At 37.9% G+C, this 26,470-nt stretch overlaps 1 protein-coding gene across 4 annotated transcripts in view; it reads right to left on the bottom strand.

The window, feature by feature from the left end:
* Positions 1 to 8,516: 8,516 nt before the first annotated feature.
* Positions 8,517 to 26,470, bottom strand: part of fxyd6.L (FXYD domain containing ion transport regulator 6 L homeolog) — a 35,867-nt gene continuing 17,913 nt past the window's right edge. For all 4 annotated transcript variants that reach the window (XM_018225863.2, XM_018225862.2, XM_041569267.1 and 1 more), the window contains exons 2-8: positions 15,506 to 15,559; positions 14,182 to 14,223; positions 13,603 to 13,677; positions 13,204 to 13,243; positions 10,208 to 10,257; positions 10,092 to 10,130; positions 8,517 to 8,549 (exon numbers count right to left, since the gene is read on the bottom strand). In XM_018225863.2, coding sequence (XP_018081352.1) covers positions 10,102 to 10,130; positions 10,208 to 10,257; positions 13,204 to 13,243; positions 13,603 to 13,677; positions 14,182 to 14,223; positions 15,506 to 15,554 — 285 coding nt within the window. In that variant the 5' untranslated portion in view covers positions 15,555 to 15,559 and the 3' untranslated portion in view covers positions 8,517 to 8,549; positions 10,092 to 10,101. The remainder of the gene's footprint in view (positions 8,550 to 10,091; positions 10,131 to 10,207; positions 10,258 to 13,203; positions 13,244 to 13,602; positions 13,678 to 14,181; positions 14,224 to 15,505; positions 15,560 to 26,470) is intronic.

Here is a 26,470-nt window from a genome sequence, read left to right as displayed (position 1 = left end):
AGTGATGTGAAAAAAAGTTTGGTCACGATTAGTGACGGGAGAATTTGGGGCGTTTCGCTTCGGCCAAAAATACGCGAAATGACGCAGGCATCTCATTTTTGACGCCGGAATTTGCCGCAAATTCATGCACTAATCATGATGTTGCATAGGATCTTTACATATTTCGAATCAGCTCTATCTACAGAGAACAACGTGTGTCTGCAGTACTTGCAGGAACATTCTCCATGTGCCCCTGAAAACCTGTAGCCAGGAAATCCAAATCAGGGGCTCAAAAGACATCCAGACTCATGTTAATGAATATGATGCTACAAGAGACAGAATCCAAGCATTATGTAAAGCAGGGAGCCATGTCATGACATATTATAATTAAAACACACTTTCTGAATCTCATCTCTGTGTAGAACAGGATGCTACTCTGCATTAACCAGCATCTCAGAATCATACAGAACCAGTTAGATAATGTGCAGTCAAGAAGGACATTAGGAATGTTCTGGATAAATGTGTTACCTACCCAAGTGAAGCCATGTTAAGCTGTCTGCTCATTAGAGGTAGCTCCATTCTCTTTACATTTCTTGGTCAGGTGGGATTTGAGTTCCTTACTGTTTCCACTTCTTATACATCCCATACTGCTTAACTCCCTCCCATCTTCCTGAGAATGTGCACCTTCAGGGTATACACGTCTTAGGAATGCGAAGGGCAATGATGCATTCAAAGTCTTGAGTAGATTATGGGAAATGTGCAGTCTTTTTAAAAACATTATGCGTGATTGCAACAAATATTTAAGATGGGGAGTTCAGCATTTTCTTTTATGATAGTGTTACCAGGTCATAACCGGGACTTCAAAAGATGTATATTTAACACCTGGGTCAAAATTGGCAAAATATTGACTAATAGCCTTGAGAATGAAGTAAGGACTGATTGAGATGTTTTGGATCATGCCAAAATGATCAAGTTCAACTGGGATTCCAAGGGCTCTTACAGACGAGCGTTTTTACCTGTGCTCCCCTGCGTTCCGTTTTTCTGCGTTCAGCCGCAGGGGAGTGCAGGAATAGACATTACATTTTTTCCAATGGGGCTGTACTCACACAGGCGCGTATAGACGCCGAACGCAGGTTGAGACGCAACATGCTGCATTTTTCCTGCGTCGGCGCCTACACAGTTTTATATTTTTGCATTTCTATGTGTACTGTATATTTTGAGTCGGTCCCTAAACTCAGTAACTGACATCAGCACAGAGCATGTGCAGTGAATCAGCAGAAAAGAAGATGGGGAGCTACTGGAGCATCTTTGGAGACACAGATCTTTACTGCTAAAGGGCTTTGGTTGCCTGGGGCTGGTACAGAGGCCCAAAACATAATGTACAACATTTCTAGCCTACTTTATTTTTTAGTTTAACTTTCCTTGTCCTTTAAGGCCTATGGTATACCTGGCATTTTGTCTGATCCATCCTGCTCCTGTCCTGTGTGTGTGTTGCAGTCAGGGCTGTTTCTGGGGCTGCTGCAGCCCTGATGCCCCCTCCCCTTCCGCTACACGCTTAAAACTTTAGCATCGGAGCTGGTCAAAGATGGACCACATCACTAATGCAGAGAGCCTTATTGTGCTCTCTGTACTAGCAGAGACTAATTTCCATTTTAAAAGAATGGAAATTTGGCTTTGGAAGTTACAGGAGGCATCTTTTAATGTGCCACCCCCCTCCCCCAATAGTTACACCAGTGGTGTGTTGCCAGGAGTTTATGCAATCTGCTTATCACTGCACACACAGAAATGGCAAACACAAATGTATTCTGTCTGACATCCACCCCTTATGTGCATTGGCAGGTGGTCACATTCTATGACTCCACACATGGAACTGGTGCAGGTCTAAATGGCCTTTTCTTCACCAATATTTTTATACCATCTATATGGTAGGCCTAAGACAGTCCCAGTGGGCCTAGAGACTTTGGCTACAGCTACAAATTTGTTGGGGGGCTCCAATGTGATCTTTGCCCTGGGTTGGACATTGCCTAGAAGCGGCTCATGGTGAAACTTTAGTTACACCTCTGATTCTGATAAAATGTATCAATTTAATTAGCTTGAGTGTTTACCATGCAGATGTACACCTCCCGCCTTGATTTTAGTCCTATAAAACACTCTTTAATTACAGGTTGTTTTCATTAAGACTCAGTCACATGAAAAGAATATCTAATGAAACTTTGACGCCAAACCGTGATTATCGCTCGTATCTGTTTTTTTTCACATCTAACAAAAGCAACATTTTTTTTTCTAATCGTTGACCTTGGATTTATTGTAAACTTACCCTAAGCCATTGTGTAGATTCACTGAATTAAAACAATGTTTAACTACACAAATGAAAACCAATGCATTGCAGAACACAGTTACCTTGTTAAATTCTACTACTTTATTATGGTAGGAAGCTCATTACTCACATGGTGCAATTCAGCTGGCATGTGAGACTCATTTCAGCCCTATAAATCCGCAGCTGCTTTCAACTGGATCCTGACACCTGCTTGGCGATGTGTGATATGCACGCCCACAGGTGCTGTGTCCACCACCCATTTAACCCCTGAAGAGGACTGCTACACAATCGCATATTAACTAGCACTGGGGTGTATTTGCTCTGAACAGAGATTTTGCAGGACAGTTATGGGACCTGTTATTCAGGGGGCTTTCCAGATAAGAGATCTTTACGTAATTTGGTCTTCTAAAAATCACAACAATAGGGATTAATTATATCTTAGTTGGGATCAAGTATAAGGTACTGTTTTATTATTATAGAGAAAAAGGAAGTATGTTTTAGAATGTTGTCTATGGTGGATGACCTTCCTGTAATTCAGAGCTGTTTGGATAACAGGTTTCTGGATAACGGATCCTATACCTGTATCAAATTAATGGGTGCTCTTAATATTAATAAAGTCACCAGTTAAATACATCTTTTAATGTGTCCTGATTTTATAGTGAAAATATTACATTTATATTGGGAAAATTATTAGAGAACTAATATGTACTCAGTACCGATGATCATTGTAAAGCATAATGATTACAGAACCCTTCTCAGAATAAACCTGAATAAAATCATACATGCTGTGGCCCTATACCTTTATATATTATATAGTCAGGTAGTACATTAAATCTCAAGGACTATGATGATGATAATTACATTTCAGATTTCCCTAAAGACAAAAGGTTACATTTATTACCAACTTGGCTGCAAATAAAGAACACTAACATGCGAAGGAAAGAACCCTTGCTTTATGGCAATGAATGCATTCTGCACCATGTGTTAACTTGTGCTGGTGGCAATGCATTCAGGAATTTGGCAAGCACCAAGAGTGTAACACAACAGGAGGTATGTAGAAACTGCTTAGGAAATTTGTGGCCAGCTAGCACTAGACTTGGGTAAGACACGAACTGCATGGTGAGTCAACAGGAGATCCATAGGGAAGAAAAAAGAGAAAATCAAATATTAACCCATACATATATTAAATAAATAAGAGATAACATAAAAATGAGGGTATAGTGTCCCTTTAACCTTGATTGGGTTGGTCACCTTGCACCATGCAAGAGCCAGGTCCTGTACTTAATGCATAGCTCTGGAATGGGTCTGTTCCACTGGTCTCTTGTAACACCCCAATACCCTACATTTTGCCTGTGAGCCAAGCATATCTGGCACAAAAAATGTGGTGGAGAAAATTGGGTTAATATACTTAAAAAGCACAAAGTGCTAAATATTTGTGCGGACTGTCATGTAACAAAGGTTTTTGCTCCACAGAATTCCAGTCTAGTTGTAGGGCACTGAAAACCTGCACAAAATATTGTGCCACATACAGCATACACAAACATTTGCACAGGTTATTGAGTATATATGTGCAATACTTACATCTGTGATGCACGTAGGCAGGACATGGGTATGCACTCACACCCTTCATTTACAGATGATTTAAATTTTTGCACTATGTGCAAAGGAGCTATAAATATACTTTCTACCTGGTCAAAGCAGGTACAAAGCTGCCTTTACGCCATGTACAATGCAAAATACAAGAGTCCAGGAGCAAGGGCTTTTTGTTTTTCATTAAAAAAATCTGCTGCAAGGTGCATTGGGCTGGTGATACGGACAAGACCCTGTTGGGTGGGTAAGGGGCTTGCTAAACGCAAACATGTTTGTTCTCTAAAGAGGAACTCAGCAACGGTTTAGAGTCAGAGGAATGCTGTGTATGAAGGGCAAATAAAATGGCTGACTGTGGCCATTTATTGCACGTTGTCTTAGTTCTCTAATGGTATTAGTGCTCAACTTCTAAAAGATACAAAACTGTGCCCTTTAGGACCCATGACATTCTCAAGTCTCTTACTATTTGTCAACCTTTGCACATTGCATTGATTTTAAAGTAAGCATAGGGCTCCCCAGTGACTTGCTGTACCCCAGCATCAACCTTGTGCTGCCCAGTCTGATAGATTAGCCAAGAATACCATATTTTCGGGTCCACTGCAGAGTGCGCTGCTTGGAAACTTCAAACAGTGAAATTTAAATATTTAATAAATTGCATGCATTCATTTTAAGGTATTAAAGAGTTGGAGCTATACTCTGTACTTCATTTTCTATTTTTTCCCACAAATAGTAAAAATCAGGTCTGGTGTCCTGGGATGTGATGAGAAATGTTTAACTTGATCCACATGCTCATCAAGCCATAAGGAATGTTACTACAATAGAAAAGGAAACACAATGTGCATCATATTGTATAGCTCTTTACAAGGCTGTAATTCATTCGTGCACAGTAATAACCACAGCAAATGATATCTATGACACGGTTACTTATTCCAGAGCAAACATCATAAATATCAGTTTGGAACAAACAGGTAGACTGAAAACTTTGTAGGTTGCTCCTGTGGCTTGAGAAATGTACAATGTTCATTTTCAGACATATTTTGTAGCAAAATCTAAATGGATTTTTTTTTTCACTGAAGTAATGTATATAAATATCACATGTGCAGAGGAGCAACATTCTGGGGGTGGTGAATCATCCCAGATCAGTTCTTTTTAAATTATATAATTGGGTTGTAATAATTCTGACAAGTGAGGCAAGTTGTGAGTTAGGGCTCTTACAGACGAGCGTTTTTACCTGCGCTCCCCAGCGTTCCGTTTTTCTGTGTTCAGCCGCAGTGAGCGCAGGAATAGACGCATTTAGCTTTTTCCAGTGGGGCTGTACTCACACAGGCACGTGTAGGCGCCGAACGCAGGAAAAATGCAGCATGTTGCGTCTCAACCTGCCTTCGGCGCCTACACGCATCTGTGTGAGTACAGCCCCATTGGAAAAAGCTAAATGCGTCTATTCCTGCGCTCCCCTGCGGCTGAACACAGAAAAACGGAACGCAGGGGAGCACAGGTAAAAACGCTCGTCTGTAAGAGCCCTTAAACTTAGTCCCTCTATAAATATATATTTAAAGTTATATAAAGTAAAGTTAAATTATATATTTAAAGTGTTGAAACTCTGAATCGGTCAGATGGAAGTGAGTGTAGGACTGGTCAGACCAAGGATGGATTTACTGAGGCAGTCAAATAACAGAAACAAGACTGAACTCAGTCAGATGAAAAAAATGTAGTGGTTTGAATTACATTTTTCTAGATTGGATATTTTATGTTGGGCTAAAGGTGTTAATCCTCTTCTAAGAATTGAGCAATGAGCAAAAAAAAAAAATATGCATACAAGTTAGGTATCATGTAGGTGATGACCTTGGGGGCAAGGGCATAAGATATAGCCAAAAATAAAATTTTCAGTTTTTTTAAAAAAGCTTTTTAATTAGCATTAAAGGAACAGTAACACCAAACAACTAAAGTGTTTTAAAGGAAAGACAATATAATGTACTGTTGCCCTGCACTGGCAAAACTGGCGTGTTTACTAGCAATGGGGGCAGCCATTCCGGTACTGATTAAACAGTAGATAATAGATACGTTCTAAAGAATCCCATTGTGTACTATAGATCTTATCTGTTATCGGCTGTGTATCCTGTGCCTTTTCTCCTTTTTCAGCTTTGAATGACTGCCCCCATGGCTATGCAGCAGCTTGTTTATATAAACTATAGTAGTATTTCCGAAGCAAACACACCCCTTTTACCAGTGCAGCACAACAGTACATTAAATTTTCATAACTTGAGGACACTTTAATTACTGTTCCTTTAACAGCAAAAAAGTTTGCTTGTAGCCTGTACCGAGAGATACCAACAGGACAATATTCCCCAAAAAATGAATTGCAATTTAAATGGTCAAGTTTTTAATCCTGGCAAGTCCTTTGCAGTTCCTTTAGATGTGAAAGAGGCATAAGATGAGTTCACAGGACAATGTGATACCTTACAGGGAGCCTGCACGTAGACAATCAAATTATATTGGACTTTAGTGCCCAGAATGCACGACGCTTCTAGCAGGTAATGAGGTTAAAAATACAGTTTTATTTCACATTTGTTTGACACCACTAGAAATACACAAACGATAAAAAAAATTGCTAGCATTTGATTATAGAAGGAGCACTTGTTGCCCCAGAATCACAGCAAGATCGGTACATACTGAAGGAAACAGATCTCTACACCTTATTGTGTAAGAACATGCCAATTGATAACCATTTCTACACAGGGACCAGACAGACAAAGAACAGCAGAAAAAAGAGCACATTAAACTGGGTGGAAAGCACTGCTCATAGTCCTATAACTCAAAAAACTTCCAATGACTGACTTTTTAAACAATCTTTTGTGTTTTTTTAAATATCAACCACCAGTTTGTTCAATATTCCAATGGCTCATGCTGACTAAACCTGTTTATATTTCCTGCAACGGACTTGATGCAGAGTACAGTGGTAGTAAGTATTTTACGTCTAAAACATTCCTATCAAAAGGGAAAGTATCAGTCTCTCAGGAACTGTACAGTTTATTACAGTGTGGCATTATAAAATGCAGCACGTTGTGTCACAGCAAGTGTAAGGTTATAACAATATTATATTCGGATGTTCCCCTTTGATTCCAGTTTTTTGCTGTTCCTTGGAACAGAGAAGCAGTACTTTATAATAAAGAATCATATAACCTGGAACACAGAGAAAATATACATACATAAAATTACTTATTCATCTGAGCTACTAGAGTGGGAAACATGTTCTTTTAACTGATACTTCCCCTTGGTTCTGTATCGTATACATGATAATATCCTATATGCATTGCTATGCGTAAACGTGTTACACGGCTTTGCATATATAGTTATATATATAGTTATATAGTTATTTCCACCTGATATTCTCATTTATTCCTCAGGAGATATATAAACACAGGTTCTTCATCAGAACACAGATTTTACCTTGAGATTACAAATTAAAGGACAGAGTTCAATAATTAATATGAGATAAATAAAGCTTTCATTATTATGCCTCACAGAGTTATGCTTGTCCCAGATATATATATATGGTGCTTAGCCACTGAAGATTAAAATGATCCTTCATACAATATATTTTTATATATAAATTAATATGAGGTACACATATGTGGCTCCCCACTACACAGCAACAAGAACATTGAAAGGCACAAACACAATTACAGTCTGTCCAACAGGACTGCCTATAACATAGAATTAAACACCATTTTATACACAGATTTAGAAAATGTATTGTGCAAGGATGGGAACAGCATAAGTAGCAACAAAATATCTGGCTATTTAAAAACTGAGATTGAGTTGTGTTTGGTGAATGGTAACGTTAACAATAACAACTGTATGTACTATAAGGCTAGGGCCACACAGGAAGATTCAGGGAGATTGGTCGCCTGGCGACTAATCGCCGCATCTTTGAGGCGACTAATCTCCCTGAATGGCTTGCTGGTATCTCGCACATGCTCTCGCTAAAGTCGCTTGCGCCTATTCACATGCAGCAATACGTTTTTCAAAGTCGCTCGAAATTGCCTCAATAGGCGCAGGCCACTTTAGTGCTAGCGGGTGCAAGATACCAGCAAGCCAATCAGGGAGATTAGACGCGGCGATTAGTCACCATGCGACTAATCTCCCTGAAATCTTCCCTTGTGGCCTAGCCCTAAGGGCAGTGACACACCAGGAGATTAATTGCTAGCGATAAATCGCTGCTTCTCTGAGCAACTAATCTCCTGCACTCTCTAGTAAAAGCTTTCCCATAGGCAATAATGTGAATCGCTGGTGGTAAAACCCATGCGTCACTCCAGTCTCCCAAAATTGCTTGAAGTTTCCTCTTGTAGCGATTTTGGGAGACTGGAGCGATTAATCTCCTGGTGTGTCACTGCCCTAAGCCTACATGATCAATGACAATGAAGGTAGCAGTGGATGATCATTTGTTTCAGATTCTTGAATATTGTTCCAAGGCTCCTACACATATTAATTTCCAAAGTAAGTGATAAGACGAGTGAACAGAGCACAGAACTTCTGATGACACTACCACGCATAGTATGGACACAATACAGTCAAGCAGGGAGGAAGCGGAGATAAAGAGATGATGACTGTAGATGAAGGGTTTGTTTTTTTGCGTAGACTGTTCTTTGTAAATCCCTGGTTAAGTCTGAGAGACACAGGAATAAAAGAAAGAAAAGATCTGTGAAACTTTTGTATATAAACCCATCTGTCCAAAGAACAATGACTCCTTTGTATCTTAATTATCAAAATACAGTAAAAAGGGAGTGTTTTATTTATCGCTGCATCTCATGGATGTCAATTTTGTGGCAGGCTAGATTTAAAGAGACATGAGCCATCCTGCATGCTGCTATAGGACAATGTGCCCTATAACTCTTTTTTATTTTTTACATAAGCCATATAAATAAGCTCATTAACTTCATATAATATCTTTTTGATCTAATTTCATTCTGTGTAGTATAGTTACCCATAAGCTTTCCTTTTGCTCATATTTATTTTCCAAGCACTGTTGCTCCATTACTGTTACATGAGAAATTATAGTAAAGCTATATCTTTTCAGGGAGGTGGATGCAAAGTGCTTTTTTGCACTTTGGGTCCTGCCTCTGTGCTACGAAATAGAGTGAAGAGACCTGTATTTCCCACATGAATACATAAGGTTGAGGGGTGCATGTAGGTATCCCCACTTCCACCCTGTACTTATCTTGCGTGTCATTAATATGCAAATGTGTTCTAACTCTTGTATCTGGACTCATAGTAAATTGCTTTTAACATGTACAGTACTGCTGGGTCACCCCAGCAACAGGGTCGGACTGGGGGGCCCGGGGCCCACCGGGACTGCTGTCCAGGGCCCCCTTCAGCCCCTGGTGCCCCCTTCTGTGATGGGCATGCATGAAGGTGCCACATGTGCGAACAGCACCACGCCATGGTGTGTACAGGCCCAGATTTGTGGGCAGGCCGCATAGGCCCGGGCCTAGGGCAGCAAAATGCTGGGGGCGGCATGCCGCCCGCTGGCCGCAACAGAATCTGCCCCACCTGTGCTGAACCCACCTGCCGCCGCATGTCAACTTGCCCTCCCAGTGTCGGCTATTGGAAAAATTCCAAAGCAGGTGAGCAGTGGGCGGACGAGCGGGTCGGCGGCGGGAGGATGAGCAGGTGGGGGGTGAGCCCAATCCGGACCGGGCAGGGAGGTGTGCGGCCTAGGGGCGCACATTTTAGAAATCCGGCCCTGGGTATGTATTTAGAGACAGCAGGATGGTGCATGTGCAGACGTCGCTGCGCAGCGCCTATATTTATTTTCTTTGTAAAAATCGAATATCGGAAGAAGGGGGTCTGGCAGGGGCCCATGAGAGTCGGGCCCACCGAGTTTTTTTCCAAGTGGCCAGTCCGACCGTGCCCAGCAAATACATTTTATGGCCACATATCCATAGGTTGTCCTGTTTTACTAAAATATATTGAAAATACTAAAATATATTGAAAATAAATTAGGGCCTTGTGGGACCTCCTATAACCCCTGCAGCTGCAGGGTCTGCTTCTTCTGTAGTTAAGTCCCTGACTGTAATACACAACACCTACATGCAGTTGTAGGTTAAACATGTTAAAGTTCAACAATAATTGAAGTTGTCGTACAGTGACCCCTATTTTTTCATTTAAATGCTACAGGATTTTTCTCTGTGTTTCATATAATACTCACAGATTGTCTCTCAGTTTTCTGCTTTCTGGGATCCCCTAGCTGTGGAAAGAAGTAGAGAATTTACGTTTTGTCCTGGCATGAACTTGGTCATACATTTTGTTCTATATCTGAATCACCTTTTGAGGCAATGAGGTTTTCAGCCTGAGCTTCTTCATCTCCAGGAGCCCTACAAAAGGAACAGGATACAAGAAGGGCATTCACTAGTATGCTTCTTAAAGGGTAAAAAAGCTATGAAGCATATTTATGTATAGTTTGTATCAGTGTTATAATAGTGAGCCTCCATTACTCCAGCATATCCACAGCCATGTGAACGCTGGACTTATTTTGCTATTTTAGTTTTGTTTGTCAGTTATATAGCAGTGGGTCATGACTAAGTTACCATGTGGACCTGGCCTTATAGGGAATCATATGTTCACCTAGAAAAGTGGTTTACAGTGTTGGACCTGTGTATCAGTGACCCATCAGGGCTGCCACCTCAGGTAGTCCCCACCCCAGTCGCGAATTTCTCAAACCCACTGACAGTCTCTAATATGGCTCACACTGTGCCTATACTTTGTACTCAAAGTTACTGGCAGGCAACAGGGGAGTATGCCCTGGTCAGACAAGCCAACATGGCACAGGCCAGTCCGACCCTGTTTGTTTAACTTTTTTAGTCCCTTTGTTCAGGGCCCCCCTTAACTCATAACATGGTTATAGATGTAGGAAAACATTGGCGTATCAGTAATTTAGCCACATTTCCATAAATATCTAGGACAACAAGTATGTTTTAACTCAAGCCAAGCCAGCTTCTCAGGTGTAAATAGGCACCAACCCACGTCTGCACAACAGTTTGGGAACTTTTGACCTAGAGTTTCTTGAAAGGAAGTATGCAGTCCTTGGGCCAAGGCACACGGAAATGCCTTCCGCCTTTTGAATGTGCACAGTGCACGCAGCTGATGTAAGGTTGACTAAGACTTCTTTATTCAGTAACTACCTTTCAAAATGATCAAATATACCAGGTTGCGTTTTCAATCCCAAAAACCACAGAAATAGCTACTCTAAATAACTACTCGCTGCTATTTTGCTCCTCTTTTTTTATTCTGAGAACACAGCAGCAAATTATTCATGCACTGGTGTGATTGGTGCATGCAGAAAGACAATGGATTATGTAAGCTTAAACTTTATCAAAAGGCATATATTTTGCTTCTTGTAGAACTGCACTAGTAGCCCTTATGTTTTTAAGTTTAATAAGGACATATGAATATAAGGAAAATTTAGGAAAGTCTTAGTATAACATGATTTTTAGTATTAATATAGCTGGTATATATATATATATATATATATATATATATATATATATATATATCTGTAGTGAAGTAATAGTGTTTATTTTCAAACAAAACACATTTTTATCCGACGTTTCGCTCCCACCTGGGGACCTTTTTCAAGGAAAAAGGTCCCCAGGTGGGAACGAAACGTCGGATAAAAATGTGTTTTGTTTGAAAATAAACACTATTACTTCACTACAGAACAGTGTGTGCTGATCCTTCATAAGACTACATACGATTTATTGATCGTGCACCACTGGCAACATCTGTCTGAGTGCTGGTACTGTGGGACTGCATATATATATATATATATATATATATATATATATATATATATATATATATATATATATATATATATATATATATATATATATATATACACACACACACATATGGTAGGAATACATTATTGTTCTTAGATGACATTAGTGAGATATCTCTTTAATTTGCATTTTATATTCACGTTTGGGACTTGTTTACCAGACTGCTCGGGTCCCGGGGTTTTCCAGATAACGAATCTTTCTGAAATTTGGATCTTTATACCCTAAATCTACTAGACAATCTTGTATACATTAAATAAACCCAATAGGCTGATTATTATATCTTAGTTTGGATCAAGTACAAGTTACTGTTTTATTATTATTATAGAGAAAAAGGAAATATTTAAAATTTTGATAATAATTGAGTCTATGGGAGACCACCTTTCCATAATTCAGAGCTTTCTGTATAAAGGGTTTCTGGATAACGATCCCATACCTGTACTACTGTTTTCACAGCTCCCTGGATATACAATTAAATACTCCGAGGGCTTGCATTGAAATCACAGTATATATTTAAATAGTTCAATACCCCCCCCCAACACCTGATTGCAGATGAAATAATGTGCATCAGTGCATGAAAAAGCCAGGGGGTACAAGGTATGTGTGTCTCTGCAGGCAGCTATATCCAATTTTTATATGAAACCAGTCAGAATAGCTAAAATTGAATATATTAGTTGAGGTAATAAAAGTTGCAATATTTGAACCAGGTGTATTAACCTATCAATCAGTGGCAGTATTTACTATTGACTTGTTTGAAAGCAAACATCTGATTAGATGCAATAGGTATTTATACCTGCTGCAAAGCTCTTTACCCCCTTAAAGTACTGAATTTGTTTTTTGCAGTAAGTAGGCTATACATTCAACCCCCAAAAAAACCCATTTCAGGAGTTACCAGATTTTGGGCTCTGTCCCCCCGGACTCCTGTCACTCCTAAGCATTCTTTTGATTTATGGTGATTTTTCACATTTTCAGATGATTTGTGGGCAAAAATCCATGAGCAGAATATTTCAGTGATGTCAGTGGAGCGATGTGCACATGCACAGCATGGAATCTTGACTTCAGGAGAGGTTGTGTGCATGAGTGTGACATCATTTCACTGACGTCACGGACCCAGAAAAATTTCTGATCCACCAATGGACTTCTGTGCAATGGTTATAGCTCTGTAACTCTGTTCCGTATTTTGTAGACTACATTTGAGAGACGTTTATCTTTTTCTGTGTCAGAACCCTACAATGGGCACTGGCACCACAACCTCAATTATTTTACAAGGCTGTCATTTTAAGAATTTATAATTACAAATGGGGGAAGGTGCCAGGAAGTTTATTGCAAACGAACCCCTATATGAAACAACAGATACTCATTTTTCCCAGCTGCAGTAACCCATAGCAGCCAATAAGATGATTGCCATGACAAGTAAATGCTACCTGCTTATTGGTTGCTTTTACATAGTAGGTTTATTACTTAATCCCATAATTTACTTACCTTTGTTTCTGGTTCAGATTGTTGCATCTGCACCTCCGACCTGCAAATAAAGAGATATCAGATAGGTCACAATATAGGAATGCATCTCAGTCCTCACCACTAGTCCTTTTTATTCTTCTTTTTCCCAAAGAAAAGAACATATGCCCCATTATGGTAGAAATAACCCCAAGTCCTATTTGTATTTATGAACAGGGATGAATCAATCCATGTTTTATATTAGACTGGCAAAAATTGCTGCATTGTGAAGAATTAACACATGTATTAACAGTTTGCACTTGCATTTATAAATGATCCATCATATTTGCCAATGAGCTGGATAGGATTCTGAACTACTATTTAAATCCATCATTCAGTAATTTACCAGAAGCTCTTCTACATTCATCCATGTAACATACTTACTGAGAATTAAGAGGATCCCCAGGGTGAAGAGGATAACAGCAAGGACTAGCCCTCCAATGCGCAAACTTTCATAATCTGTACATAAAGAACAAATAAATTATTAAATAATAATTGTATTGCACAGTATCACTAGAATGTCAATATAATTACTAAATATAGAACAAAAGCAATAACTATTCTGCTTGTGATCCCATTTTGGCCATATTGTTTTGCACAGATGAATCACAAAAAGGCAATAAAATATGACTCCACATATCCAAATTAATCACATTGGAATCCGATGCAAATCAGTTTCCATGCTGTTATGCAATTAAAGTTCTCTCAAAAGCTTTTCCCTTAAATATTAGATGCACATATGCTGCAAAATGCAACTCTCATTTGAGGTGCCTGCAATTGTTTTGTTGGAAAATCATAGTATAAAGCCAATGTAATGTTAACAAGGCTTTACTGAAAAGTGTGTGTTCCAGCAAGGATGACATTTGTTTCCAAAATAAGGACTCACAGGGTGCAGAGTTCTTAATGGTTAAGACAATATAAAAAATATGAAAAATGAAGGTCAAAGTGTATTCTTTGTATTACCATAGTGAAATGGGTCTTGATCCTTAACCTCCTCACTGGCACCTGGGAAAAAATACAAAGCATGACAGTTTTAATCATTAATTTCTGTTTTTGATACTTAATGCATGAGTAAGCTATGAATTTGTAGGACCCCAAGCAATCATATCTTCTGCATGTACATACATTTTCTTTGTGGCACTTCTCTACAGCAACTTATGATTCATCACAGCTATTCAGTGTTTGTTGATGTTTTGCTGCTCAAGGAAGGTCACAGATATTGAGCTAAAATCTAAATCTAGATTTCCTTGGGGAAAAGAGATTAAAGAAACCATCAAAGCACTAGTCTCCCGGTGGATCAAAACAGCCACACAGTGTGGGGTTTGCACAAGAAGTTTATGTGGAAATATATTAGTTTGTACATATTTTGACCTATCGCTTCTCTGGTATAAGGTGCAGAGCTCAGTCAGAGGTAAAGAGTTGATTAAGTGAACACTAAGAGCCAAACTCTTGTGCAACCGAGTGCTCTTGCAAATCTTCCCCCAGCTCAATCACTGCAAATGACCCCTAGAGTCAGTATTACAGTATTTAACTCTAGAATGGCTGTTGGTTTATCCTGACCACTTTTTCCTTGAAAACCCATTGCTTATATCCCCCCAAAAAGGTATTATTGAAACTGCCCACCACTCATGAAGATAAGATATAATACGAAAACTTTCAGCCCACAAAATAAGGAGAGGTTAATGTATATTGGCACGTTAAGAATTTTGATTGTATGCACTGCTGCACAACTAAACACATCAAAACAACAGTAGGAGCATATGCCTGGCTTCTCTAACCTGTCCCTGGCTGGTTGTGTATTATTATACAAGATGTTCCTGCTAATAGTGAGCAACATTGACTCCAACCCAGTAACTGTGTGTCATATTCTGACCTACCAACTATTGTGGCGGGGAAACACTAGATGCTATAATCAGTGGGCCATGCAAAATGCTGTGGACATTATCTGATTTGAATTTCAGACTTGACCAGTTCATTCCAAACTTGCCACCCCATAATGCTTTTTTAAGCGTTTCAAATCTAATTTATATGCAGTTTAACAAAGGTAAATTAAAAAATAAACATTTATATTTTACTTTATCCTTTGGCAACCTTGGTGAGAGAGTATCAAATGTTAAAAGACAGACAGCCACAGACTGTCATATCCAAAGGCCGTCTACAGTGTTTCGCCCAATGAATTGTTGATGAATTGTACACAATGATTCATCCCGAATATGTTTGGAGAATTTGTCAATTATTTTCTAACCAGCGAGTGTGATGTGCAAGTTGGGTTAGGCTGCCTACTTACCCAGTACTGGAACCAGAGCAGAACAAAGGAAAATCAGTGCTGCCTCCATGAGCCCTGGAGAAAGAAATATTGTTATCTGAGTGCTTCAAAGCTGATATCTCTGTAGGCAGAAATCAATAAAGATAATCATAATAACCAAAAGTAACTCAACATGCTATATCAACTTTTCTCACATGATGAGGAAGTATATATATATATCTATATATATCTATATCTATCTATCTATATATAAATCTATCTATATATATATATATAAATATATATAGTGTTTTAAACATGAGGTGGTTTACATTAAAACACTGCTTACATGATCATTTAAACACAGTTCAGATTCTGAATAACTGCCATATTAGACATTTGGCCTACTATGTGAAAAAAGTTTGATAGTACTATAACACCAAAACACACAGCCAGTCTGCTTCTTAGTTCTTCAGTAGGATCCCGAAATAACTCAACCCACTTAGTTTGAAAATCGTGGTTGAGATTTGAGAATGAGATATGATCCTTAAGGACATGTGCAGTGTATTATATATAATAAATTAAATAAATATATATATATATATATATATATATATATATATATATATATATATATATATATATATGTATGTATGTAACTTTCAGAGTATCCGTACTCCAAAGTCAATCTTAATGGAAGGAGGGGTGCCCGGTAAATCGTGTATACACCACTAGTTTCCAGACCAGCACTCCCTTTTGTGGATCATCCTTGAAAAAGGTCCCAATAGGGACCGAAACGTTGGGCATTGATACTATGCAAAAATAAAAGATTACGTTTTTTACACAAAAGGGAGTACACAAAAGCCATGAATATCTTGTAAATGATATCCTTATAAATGGTAAAAGGTAAATGGTGAGTTTTGATGTCATCAGTTATAAACGGTGAGTTCTGATGTCATTTCTGTCACATAGCTCACTGAAATTTGTGTATTATAATAAATAAAGTACCCCCAGTTGCAAAAGTTGCAAAAGTCGCTCGAAGTTCCATGACCGATATTTTTTATATGGTCATGAAACTCCTCGGTAACTTATAATATCCTTATATTTTACAAGAGAGGGTACTTTATTCACTATATATATACATATATATATATATATATATACATATATATATATATATACATATATATATATATATACATATATATATATATATATATATATATATATATATATATATATATATATATATATATTTATTTAGTGCTGCCTCCATGTATATATAAAACGCCTATGAAATGGAATACAGGGAAGCTGTGATATAATAGTTTAGGCAGTGGATGGATGTACATGTATGAGATCCATTATCCAGAAACCCGGTTTTCAGAAAGCTCCGAATTACGGAAAGGCTGTCTCCCATAGACTCCATTTTATCCAAATAATCCCAATTTTTAGAAATTATTTGCTTTGTCTATACTAACTTGTATAACTGAAGTAGGAGATTGTAAATGTTGTATATACTCTTGTATATACTGGAATAGTATGTTGTGAGGGGGACACACTTTGTGGCTCATTTATCTACACTAAAAATCAATTAGTGGGATTTTTTTCAGCCAGCAGCAAGTTAAAGTAAAAATGTATCCAGGAGAAAATTTAGCCAGTGATTATAAATGAGCCCCTGGGTGACGGTTGTTGAACTGCTGGGGACCCTTGGGTTGTGTGGTTTATTTTTGGGGAATGCTAGTACATGTGATAAGCTGCTGTTTAAAGTTGTGATGTTCTATAAAGAGCAATGGAACACTCTCACGCACTTCTTAGGGGGCTACGAGGCTTACTGTACTGTGCATTATTCTACATAGTTCAGTCACTTCCCTTCTACTGTAACAATACGACAACAGTAAAAAACCTATTATGTAGAATTCCACCAAAAAATACAGAATTCCATGAAACTGGTTAAAAATCTCAAAGTTCTCAATGAATCTGGCGAGTTGTTTTGCATCGTCTATCTGTGACCTCAGTATACTGCATGATTCGCGTTCAACAAGACATTCTGCAAGCAGGGGGCGCTCTAACGCCTGAGACAGGACTTTACTTGAGTATGTGGTGCAGAGGGTGAGCGAGATGGAACGGTGCATAAAGGCCGAGAAAAATGGGGGTGCAGGATTTTTTTTTGCAAGGTTCAATACATCAGGTGAGTGAAAGCCCGTTTATTAAATTCCTGCTCAATCTATTTCCACACGTATCTCAGTGCTGTTTTATTCATGCTTTTATCCATGTCAACCTCACTGCCCGGTTACCAGCTCTTCGTTTATCTCTTTGCACGCACCCCTTTAACTCTTTTCTATGAATGCAGTTCCGCCATTGCCTCACATTTCCACAGATTTTCCATTTCATTTTATGTTATGTTTTCTGCCCATATATTTATCTTCTGTCTCTCCTTCATCCTGAACAATATATGCATTCCTGCTGTTTTTAATGAATTACAAGCTCCACTTCCATATTATACAAATTATACAGCTTCGCCTTTCATAGGAAACACTTGACATTCTCATAGAAATAGTTGCAATAACTGGTTGGATTTTTTCAGGCAGCAGCAGGTTAAAGTAAAAATGTGTCCAGGAGAAAATTTAGCCAGTGATTATAAATGAGCCCCTTGGTGACGGGTGTTGTACCACTGGGGACCCTTGGATTGTATGGTTTATTCTTGGGGAACGCTGGTACATGTGATAAGCTGCTGTTTAAAGTTGTGATGTTCTACAAAGAGCAATGGAATGCTCTCACGCACTTCTACGAAGCAAAGTCAAATTCGACTAGAGAATTATCCAAATTAAAGTTGGTTTGCGGGCTGTGCTGAATTAGGCCTCCTCTGGTCCCAGCTGCAGTCTATATATACAGCTATTCAAAGCCCAGGAAGCTTTCTTCTAATCGCGATAAGGACCAAAATACTGTTTGGACAGTTTTTTGGTAAGCCTGGAATGCACCCACGCATCTACATTCCCCCCTCCCGGTCCTCATAAAAATCTTCTTGAAACTGGTTTGTCTTGCAAAAAAGTTTGGTGACTGGTATAGATGGCTGATTATAACAAACTTGAAGATTTCCTGTTCCCTTTGTTTATTGGTAAGTACAGTATAATAGTGATACCCCTGCAATTGTGTAGTTGTAGATTTCTATCATTTGATGATAAGTGTTTACTAGACTAGTTGTACCTTTAAGTTACAGTGGCTACACTGTTTTGTTGATTAATTACAGAGGCAACATCTGTTATTGTTGGTAAATGACAGTGGATATCCTTGTACTAATATGTTTGTACCTTACAGATTATTGTTTGTAAATTAAAGGGGTGATAGTCCTTAGTCCTGGTGTACCTTTCTTATTTTGGTGATAAGTTACAATTGTGACAAATCAGTGATTTATAAATATGAATATCAATCTTGCAGCATCCATTACATCTGTAGAATTAGGGGCCTATTTAGGGGGAAAACTCAAATTTTTAGAGGTTTATTATAACCCAAAGCTGCCATATTTTCGAATTCGAAAATACTCCAGCTAAAACCTGTGGAGGTCATGTAGAATTCAAAGGCAGATATCCCTTATACAATTTGAAGATGTTTCTTGACAATGTGAGCTGCGCTGGATAATCTGAAAAAGTCAGTGTTTTCAGGCGATAACTTGACAAAAATCATACGATTCTTAAAATTTGAAAAAAGTTATACAATCTGAATTTTCATAAATGTTGTCGAGACTTTTCCTGCACTGATTTTTTTCAAGCTGTTACATTCATGGATGACAGGTAGGTTGACTTTATTTAAATAAAAAAAAATTATATAAATTCAGGTTTTAGTAAATTCCCCACCTAACATTCTTTGTAATTGGTAACTAAGTTTAGAGTGATTGACATTGCCTTTGTGTGTGTGTGTATATACACTACACACATATATGGAAGTATAGCTAGGGGTTAGGGACCATGGTTAGGGACCATGACTTCACCTGGACTAAATAAACTATTATTGGGCCACCATACTATCCTACTTATGGTTAGAGAGACTGTGACTTGGATGAGGGCATGGATTATTGGGGCAGACAAATGGCACACTTGACAGTTTGATCACACAGTGCTTCTGGGATAATTACATTGGTCACCTTCTTTTTAAATGCATATGACAGATATCAGTGGGGCCATTCCAAGTAAACATTTGACGGTGATTCCAGTCTGAAAATGCTAGTATCTTTCGTAGGTAGGTCATTTGTTTCTACAACTTGAATTCCTAATCTTTTGTAAAGAGTCTACACAATAGGTTGTTTCAGTAAATTTTTTATTCTAGAGTTTTATATAGTACCTGGAAGCTGAGAGAGTGCCATAACTGCTCATTTTAACATTTATAGACACATTATGTAATAACTGCCTGAGCCTTTAGAAAAAGGCTGAACAAAGTTACTAGAGAGTTATGATTAGTCAGTCAAAAGAATATAAATTACACTACTTAACATTATAGTATTTGGGGATCTGTAAAATGAAAAAAATTTTATTTGCTTTATATCATAGCTTGTTAGCAGTAACGTATGTTAAGGATTTTGAAGTTTAATCTAAAATAAAGTAAATATTTTATAATCACCCTTGTTTAAGGTAGATTGATCAGTGGCTCATTACTTTCATTGACTGAAGGGTTTGCTAATGTTATTTGCTTTAGACTTGAGCAAATGTAAGAGCCAAACACAGTTCAAAGACAGCTGAATAAAAGTTGCCCATGTTCTTAATTATTTATGTGTACCTGTAATTTTCTAAGGCCCAATAGTGTCTTTTTATAATAGGACAACATTTTGAAGAAAAGAAAAAGTAGTTGCTTCTCAAAGCCTAATGCCAACTATCACATTCCAGGAATGGAGTACCAGGAAAACTCCCTCTCGACCTCTCCCTCTGACCAATAAGTAGGCCCTCATGCCCACTCATCCATTTTTGGACCTTCTAAGCCTAAACCATGGCCATTCAGTATGACTGAAAAGGGGAGAATGGACAGAAGAAGAGATGAGTGTATATGAAGAGAAGACACTCAGAGAATGTGAGTAAAGAGTGGAGGCACAAAGTTCAGAGAATGAAACTGAGATCTAGGGTTTTCTGGTGGACTCCTATCACCCAAGTCCAACACTGTGAATACTTACAGTGGTTTGGTACAGGAACATAGTGTACACTGAAAGCAAATATATAAAGATTATGTAAGATTATAGGCAGAGTGCTACAAACGATGTAAGTATTCCATATCCAAAAACCCCTGAAAGATCTCAAGAATTCCAGATAATAGATTCTATGCCTTCCTTTCAGAGAGGTGCCATAAAGCATGAGCTCTAGAATACTTAGAACATGGGGATTTCTGGAAGGTTTCATTTGGAGCACCATTAAAAAAACACAAGTGAATATTTTAATCAGTTATTGTTCTACTTACATAGATTTATACTGGGTATATACAAAGCAGATATTTAACCAAACTTTATTCTACGAAGAACAGATGTGCTGCTGGTTTTTGGCGCTATTTTGTAATTTACTTCCTTTTTTAACTCCTGTGGGGCATTAGGACTGATACACTATCCCACGCACTTACTGTTGATCAGTCTATTGTCATAAAAATGCATGTAGCTGCACCCTTAAGCACATACCCAGATGAGGACATGGAGTGCTGAGAAGGGGAAATATTTCACATAAGATGAGAAAGGAGAAAGGTGCTTTTATTTCCCTTTTAAATAAGCAATGGTTGGTACAGCTTACTAAAGTGCTGGGATGGCACAAAGAAATGTAATGTAAACTATTCTGTATCTGCCTTTTACCCACCCAGTATGGTTATGTTTACTTATTTATTACTCATTTTATCCCCTGTTGTTATTGCCTTGCAATCAACTCTGTCATGTGGAAAAACACTGTGGGAAAAACATGGCGCTTTTGGCCTGTTTTACACTTTGCACCATACAGTATCTTACTTTAGTAAATGAACCCTACGTTTATATTTTTAATGAATTATCGTGCTAATTATTCTTAAATTATTGAAAGCAAGTTACTGTTCCTGAATTTACTGAACTAAAAGTTCCTTACTAGTTTGTGATTTGTTAGGCCTTCGGAGGTTTTCAGGCTGTTGCTGATCATTTCTCAAACTTCTATCCACCCATGCGATTTAATACAACCACCATTCTGACATGTCTATCACCCAGTGCTTTCCATTTGTTTTGTCTGTAACTGTAAGCTTTCGTTATGCTTTGTCCTCATGGATGTGTGTATTAATAATTGAAACCGAATCGTAAGTGGTGTTCCACTCCAAAACATTTCACTCCAGCCATGTTTAAAGGAACTGTATAATCCCTGCTGACAAAATTGCTGCTCTGTCCTAAAGTAAACCTAAAAAGCTATATCGCTTCAAAGTGGGAGTACACAAACGGACCTGTGCTGCTGTTTCAGATGCTGTGTGCCTTGCTCCTGCTCCTGTCAAACCCTTTCCTTTGCAAATAAAATAATATCACTGTCTTCCTTTTACTCTTCATCTTCTCCATTATTCACTTGGGGAACACTGAGTGAGAGAACAGAGAGGGTCAGCTGCTGAGCAGACCAAGGGCACTAGGTTATAAAGCACCACAGTTGCCTGGCTATCTCTAAATTGTATCCTGAGAAGTACCAAAACGTTGTGAATATCACATGAGTCTTGTTTACACTAAATTGTAGAAAATGACTTTTCGGAAGTGATGGTTATATCTGTTGGTTATATCTGTTTAATTTTACTGCCAGAATAATTTAGAACACAGTCCTCTACTTCACTCTGTCAGTCCCTGCCACAGCCATGTTCTATATTTACCACTGTCTTTATGTCTCAACTTCCCATATTAATTTTCAATGTGTATTCTATCAGTAAGGGGTGTATTAACTGATGATAATGAACTAATACAGTAACTCTCTGCTCTCGCCCCTATTTGTCCGAGCTCTGCCTCTGCACCACCTGGTCTTTTACCTGATGCTGGGCCCTGTGTTACTGCCCATTTAGACCTTATGTAATTCTATATTTTGCCATTTTCTACCTTTGGCATTTATTAACATTGCTAAAAGATCTAATTTTTCACAGTTGCCTACCCCCTATTCACACATTTTCAATATGTAGAAATAGAGAGATATGAGATAATAGAGAAACCTGTATGAAAGAGTTGTGCCAGCAACTCTGCTCAGCGGCATTCCTTGAAACATTTGCATGTGGTGTACAACAAACAGTACAAGATGTGGGTATTCCCGCCTGTGAAGCTCTTCACAGTTCCAGTAATACTGTACAGAAAATAATGTCACATGCACATTGCAAAAATATCCCCTTGTGTGAACTTGAGCCAAACATCTAGTATTTGAATATAAGATAGGAAAGACACAGGCCTTCTATATATCCAGCTCGTTTTTAGGTATTGAAGGTGAAAAGGACTACAAATACTTCAAATACTTTGTTTTAAGCAAGCACAATCATAGTGCTATTTGTAACATATTACAAACTAGTAATAAAGTAAACTGTACTGTAGATAAAGTATATGAAACCTCTTTTAATACATTTCTTTCCATTTTTTAAGTAATGCAACATGTTGGTTTCTAAGGCCACATGTTGGTTTCTTTATAACACATGGGTTTCTAGGGCCACATAAGAAATTATTTACATATGGTACGTATTGTACCCAAATGAGGAGTGACAAAAGAATCTTTACTGTGCTGGCTGGCAAGCATTACCTGTCCACCAGTGCAGAGAGAATGGAGATAGTGTAGACTCTGCTAATGACTTCATCAACAACATCTTAGATAACCTTAGGTGGTCATCATTATATACGAGACTCTCCATATGTTAATATAAGATTTGCTGTACTATATGTATGTTTGTGTATTACGCCCCTGTAACCAAAGCTGTTGGTCAATTCTATAAAAAAATAATTGGTCTTTCTGTAGAGCCCCGTTGGACCATGTTAAGCACAGTATTCAGTACACTTCTCCACTTTCTGTAAGAAAGGATTAATGTGATTATTATTAAAAGGGGGGGGGGGTATATTAGTGGTTCCCTGTATGCATTATCAGAATTTAAGTATAAAAAGCCAAGTAATGATATATTATTACATACTGGATTGCAATAGTGTCAGTAGTATGGATAGAGAAAACAGAGAAAATAAAATAGTACAGGAGGCTACTTTGGCCATAGAGATTCTCCCAACATCAGTTGTCACACAAAACACAACTCTCAGCATGCAATAAAACAGGGGCAGATTTATCTGATAAATACTTCAAAATTCGACCCTCGAATTGAAATACTTTGACTTCGAATATTGAAGTTGAAGTATTTTTCACCGAATTTGGCCAGCAAACGATCAAAGTAAAATTGTTCAATCGAACGATTTTAGCATATAATCGAACGATTTTACTTTGATGTGTGAAGAAAAATGGTCTAGAAGGTCCCCATAGGCTAACATAGCACTTTGGCAGGTTTAATTTGGCGAAGTATTGAAGTCGAAGTTTTTTTAAAGAGACGGTACTTCGATAATCGAATGGTCGAATATTCAAAGATTTTACTTCGAATCAAATTTGAAGTAAAATCAAAGTCGTAGTATTCGATGGTCGAAGTATCCAAAAAATTACTTTGAATTTCGAATTTTTGTACTTTTTCCCTCGAATTCACTTCGACCCTTGATAGATCTGCCCCGTAAATTTTAATTAGCCTTGGAAATGTGAATATTTCTCTTGGTGTGTGGGGGGGGGGATACATAGGTGATTATTTACTTAACCTCAATTTTTTCTGGTCAAGGTTTTTTTGGGCAAAAAAAAAGTTTTCGTGGAAAAAAACCCTAACATTTTTCGTGATTTATTGTACCCCAGAATCTGAAAATTCGCCATCTCAAACCTGCCTAGGTCATGTAGAAGTCAATGGCTGATGTCTACGGATGGGCAAATTTTTTCGCCTTGTTTTGGCGCAAAAATGATGCCCATAGACTTGTATGCAGCGCGGGGATATTTTTTTTACTTCCACAGACTTTAATGGGCGTTGGCGACATTTCACCGGCGGGGAATTGATGGAGAATCGAAACAGGTCAAATTCGCCCATCCCTACGTATGTCCCTTTTACAAGTTGAAGAAATCATGATCTGCTCTGGGTCCATCCGATAATCCGTAAAATGTGGGGTTTAGGGTGGTAAACTGGAAAAATCGAGTGATTCGGGCGTCAAATCCGAAAAATTTATACTATTTTAGTTTTTGCTAGATTTTAGCGAGTTTTCTCCCGACTCAACTTGTTCAAGTTATTTTATCGATAAATAAGATAAAATTGTGGATGGAAGTTTGGTCGGATTTGTTTTAATAAAAATGAGATAAATTTGAGTTCTAGTAAATAACCCCCATAATGTGAAAATAAAAAAAATAGAGTGAGGTGAATTCATGAAAAGGACATACGGTGATAACAAAAGACAACTGCATTTTAAAAGAGAACTTTATGCATCTGAGAGAGAATACAGAAAGTGGGAGAGAAGGGTGAAGGAAAAAGGGAGAATAAGAAAATGTAAACATTCTAGACATAAAGGAGCTTACTCCTTCATCTCTAGAATGTTTCCACTTTTTTGGGAAACAAAATTAGAAGACAGAACACAAGGAAAGAACAAAGAAGTAAAAAGACAGAATGTGAATTTAAAATGTAGAAGAGGAATGAAAGGAATAATAATTAAAAAAAATAAAAACAAAAATGGGTCACGCTGAATGCTTGGTTAGGTCATTTATCTATTATTCAGCTCCTGTGTGATGTAAAAAAGATGTGATTGAATTTGTATTTCTGTGTATTTGAAGGTGTTGGGCTTAATATGTTATGAAAATAGAAACTTCTAATGAGTCAGTTTGGAATCCACACTTTCTGTGCAGATTCCACAGCTACAGTAAGCATCATTGAGCTTCAGTGTCACAGTCCTTGTATTTCCCGTATCCCTGGCAACACAGGGAGGAGAGGTTACTGTAGCAACAGTAGAAGGCGGCTCCACAGACAAAACAAACAAGAGATGCCTCCCAGGATTCCTCCTGTGTCTGTAATGTAACCCGCTCTTGCCTGAATTCTCCAAAGTGCATGTTTTGATTTGAAGGGACATATTTAATTTCAGTTCAGAGCAGTTTACATTTTTTGATGCAAAGAACCGTATTTCTTTGTTGAGCAGAGTGTGGTATATAGATAGATTATAGACTGACAGATATGAAGAGAAACAAGATAGTTGCAGCAGCACAGTCTTTAGAATTGTTCAGATATGGGACCTGTTATCCAGAATGCTCGGGGCCTGGGGTTTTCCAGATAAGTGATCTTTCCGTAATTTGAATCTTCATACCTTAAGTCTACTAAAAAAAATCATGTAAACATTAAATAAACCCAATAGGCTGGTTTTGCTTCCAATAAGGATTAATAATATCTGAGCTGAGATCTAGTACAAGGTACTGTTTTATTACTACAGAGAAAAATGAAATAATTTTTAGAAATTTGGATTATTTGGATAAAATGGAGTCTATGAGAGATTTCCTTTGCGTAATTTGAATCTTTCTGGATAACGGGTTTCCGGATAACAGATCCCATACCTGTAATCACTGCACAGATTTTGAGTTTAACTGTATCAGTTTCTAGTGTATAACTTGTATATATCACCCAGCATTTTGCTCCTTTCCATATCAGCCTTTTGATCTGTTTTGTGTCAGCTGTTTCAGTAGATGTTTACATTTTTCAGCATTTAGTTTACCAATACTGAATATTTTTGCAGATTTATTTTACATTTGGGGATTAATGCTGGGATTAACAAATACCTTAAAAAAATCATTGCAATAGTTAAAAAAACAAATGTACTCTATAATAAATTCAAGAAAGGATTAAAACTCATTGTTAATCCCTTTAATATTAACGTGCTTCTTCTCTGGTTTTTATGTGCCCCCCTTAAAAGTAAGGCAGCTCTCAAAGCATGTTACTAATGAAGTTTGACCCTCTGTGTCATTCAGGATTGAC

Source organism: Xenopus laevis, chromosome 7L (genome assembly GCF_017654675.1).
Source record: "Xenopus laevis strain J_2021 chromosome 7L, Xenopus_laevis_v10.1, whole genome shotgun sequence".
In the NCBI taxonomy this organism is placed as follows: Eukaryota; Metazoa; Chordata; class Amphibia; order Anura; family Pipidae; genus Xenopus; species Xenopus laevis.
This window is presented reverse-complemented; position numbering and strand designations above follow the sequence as displayed.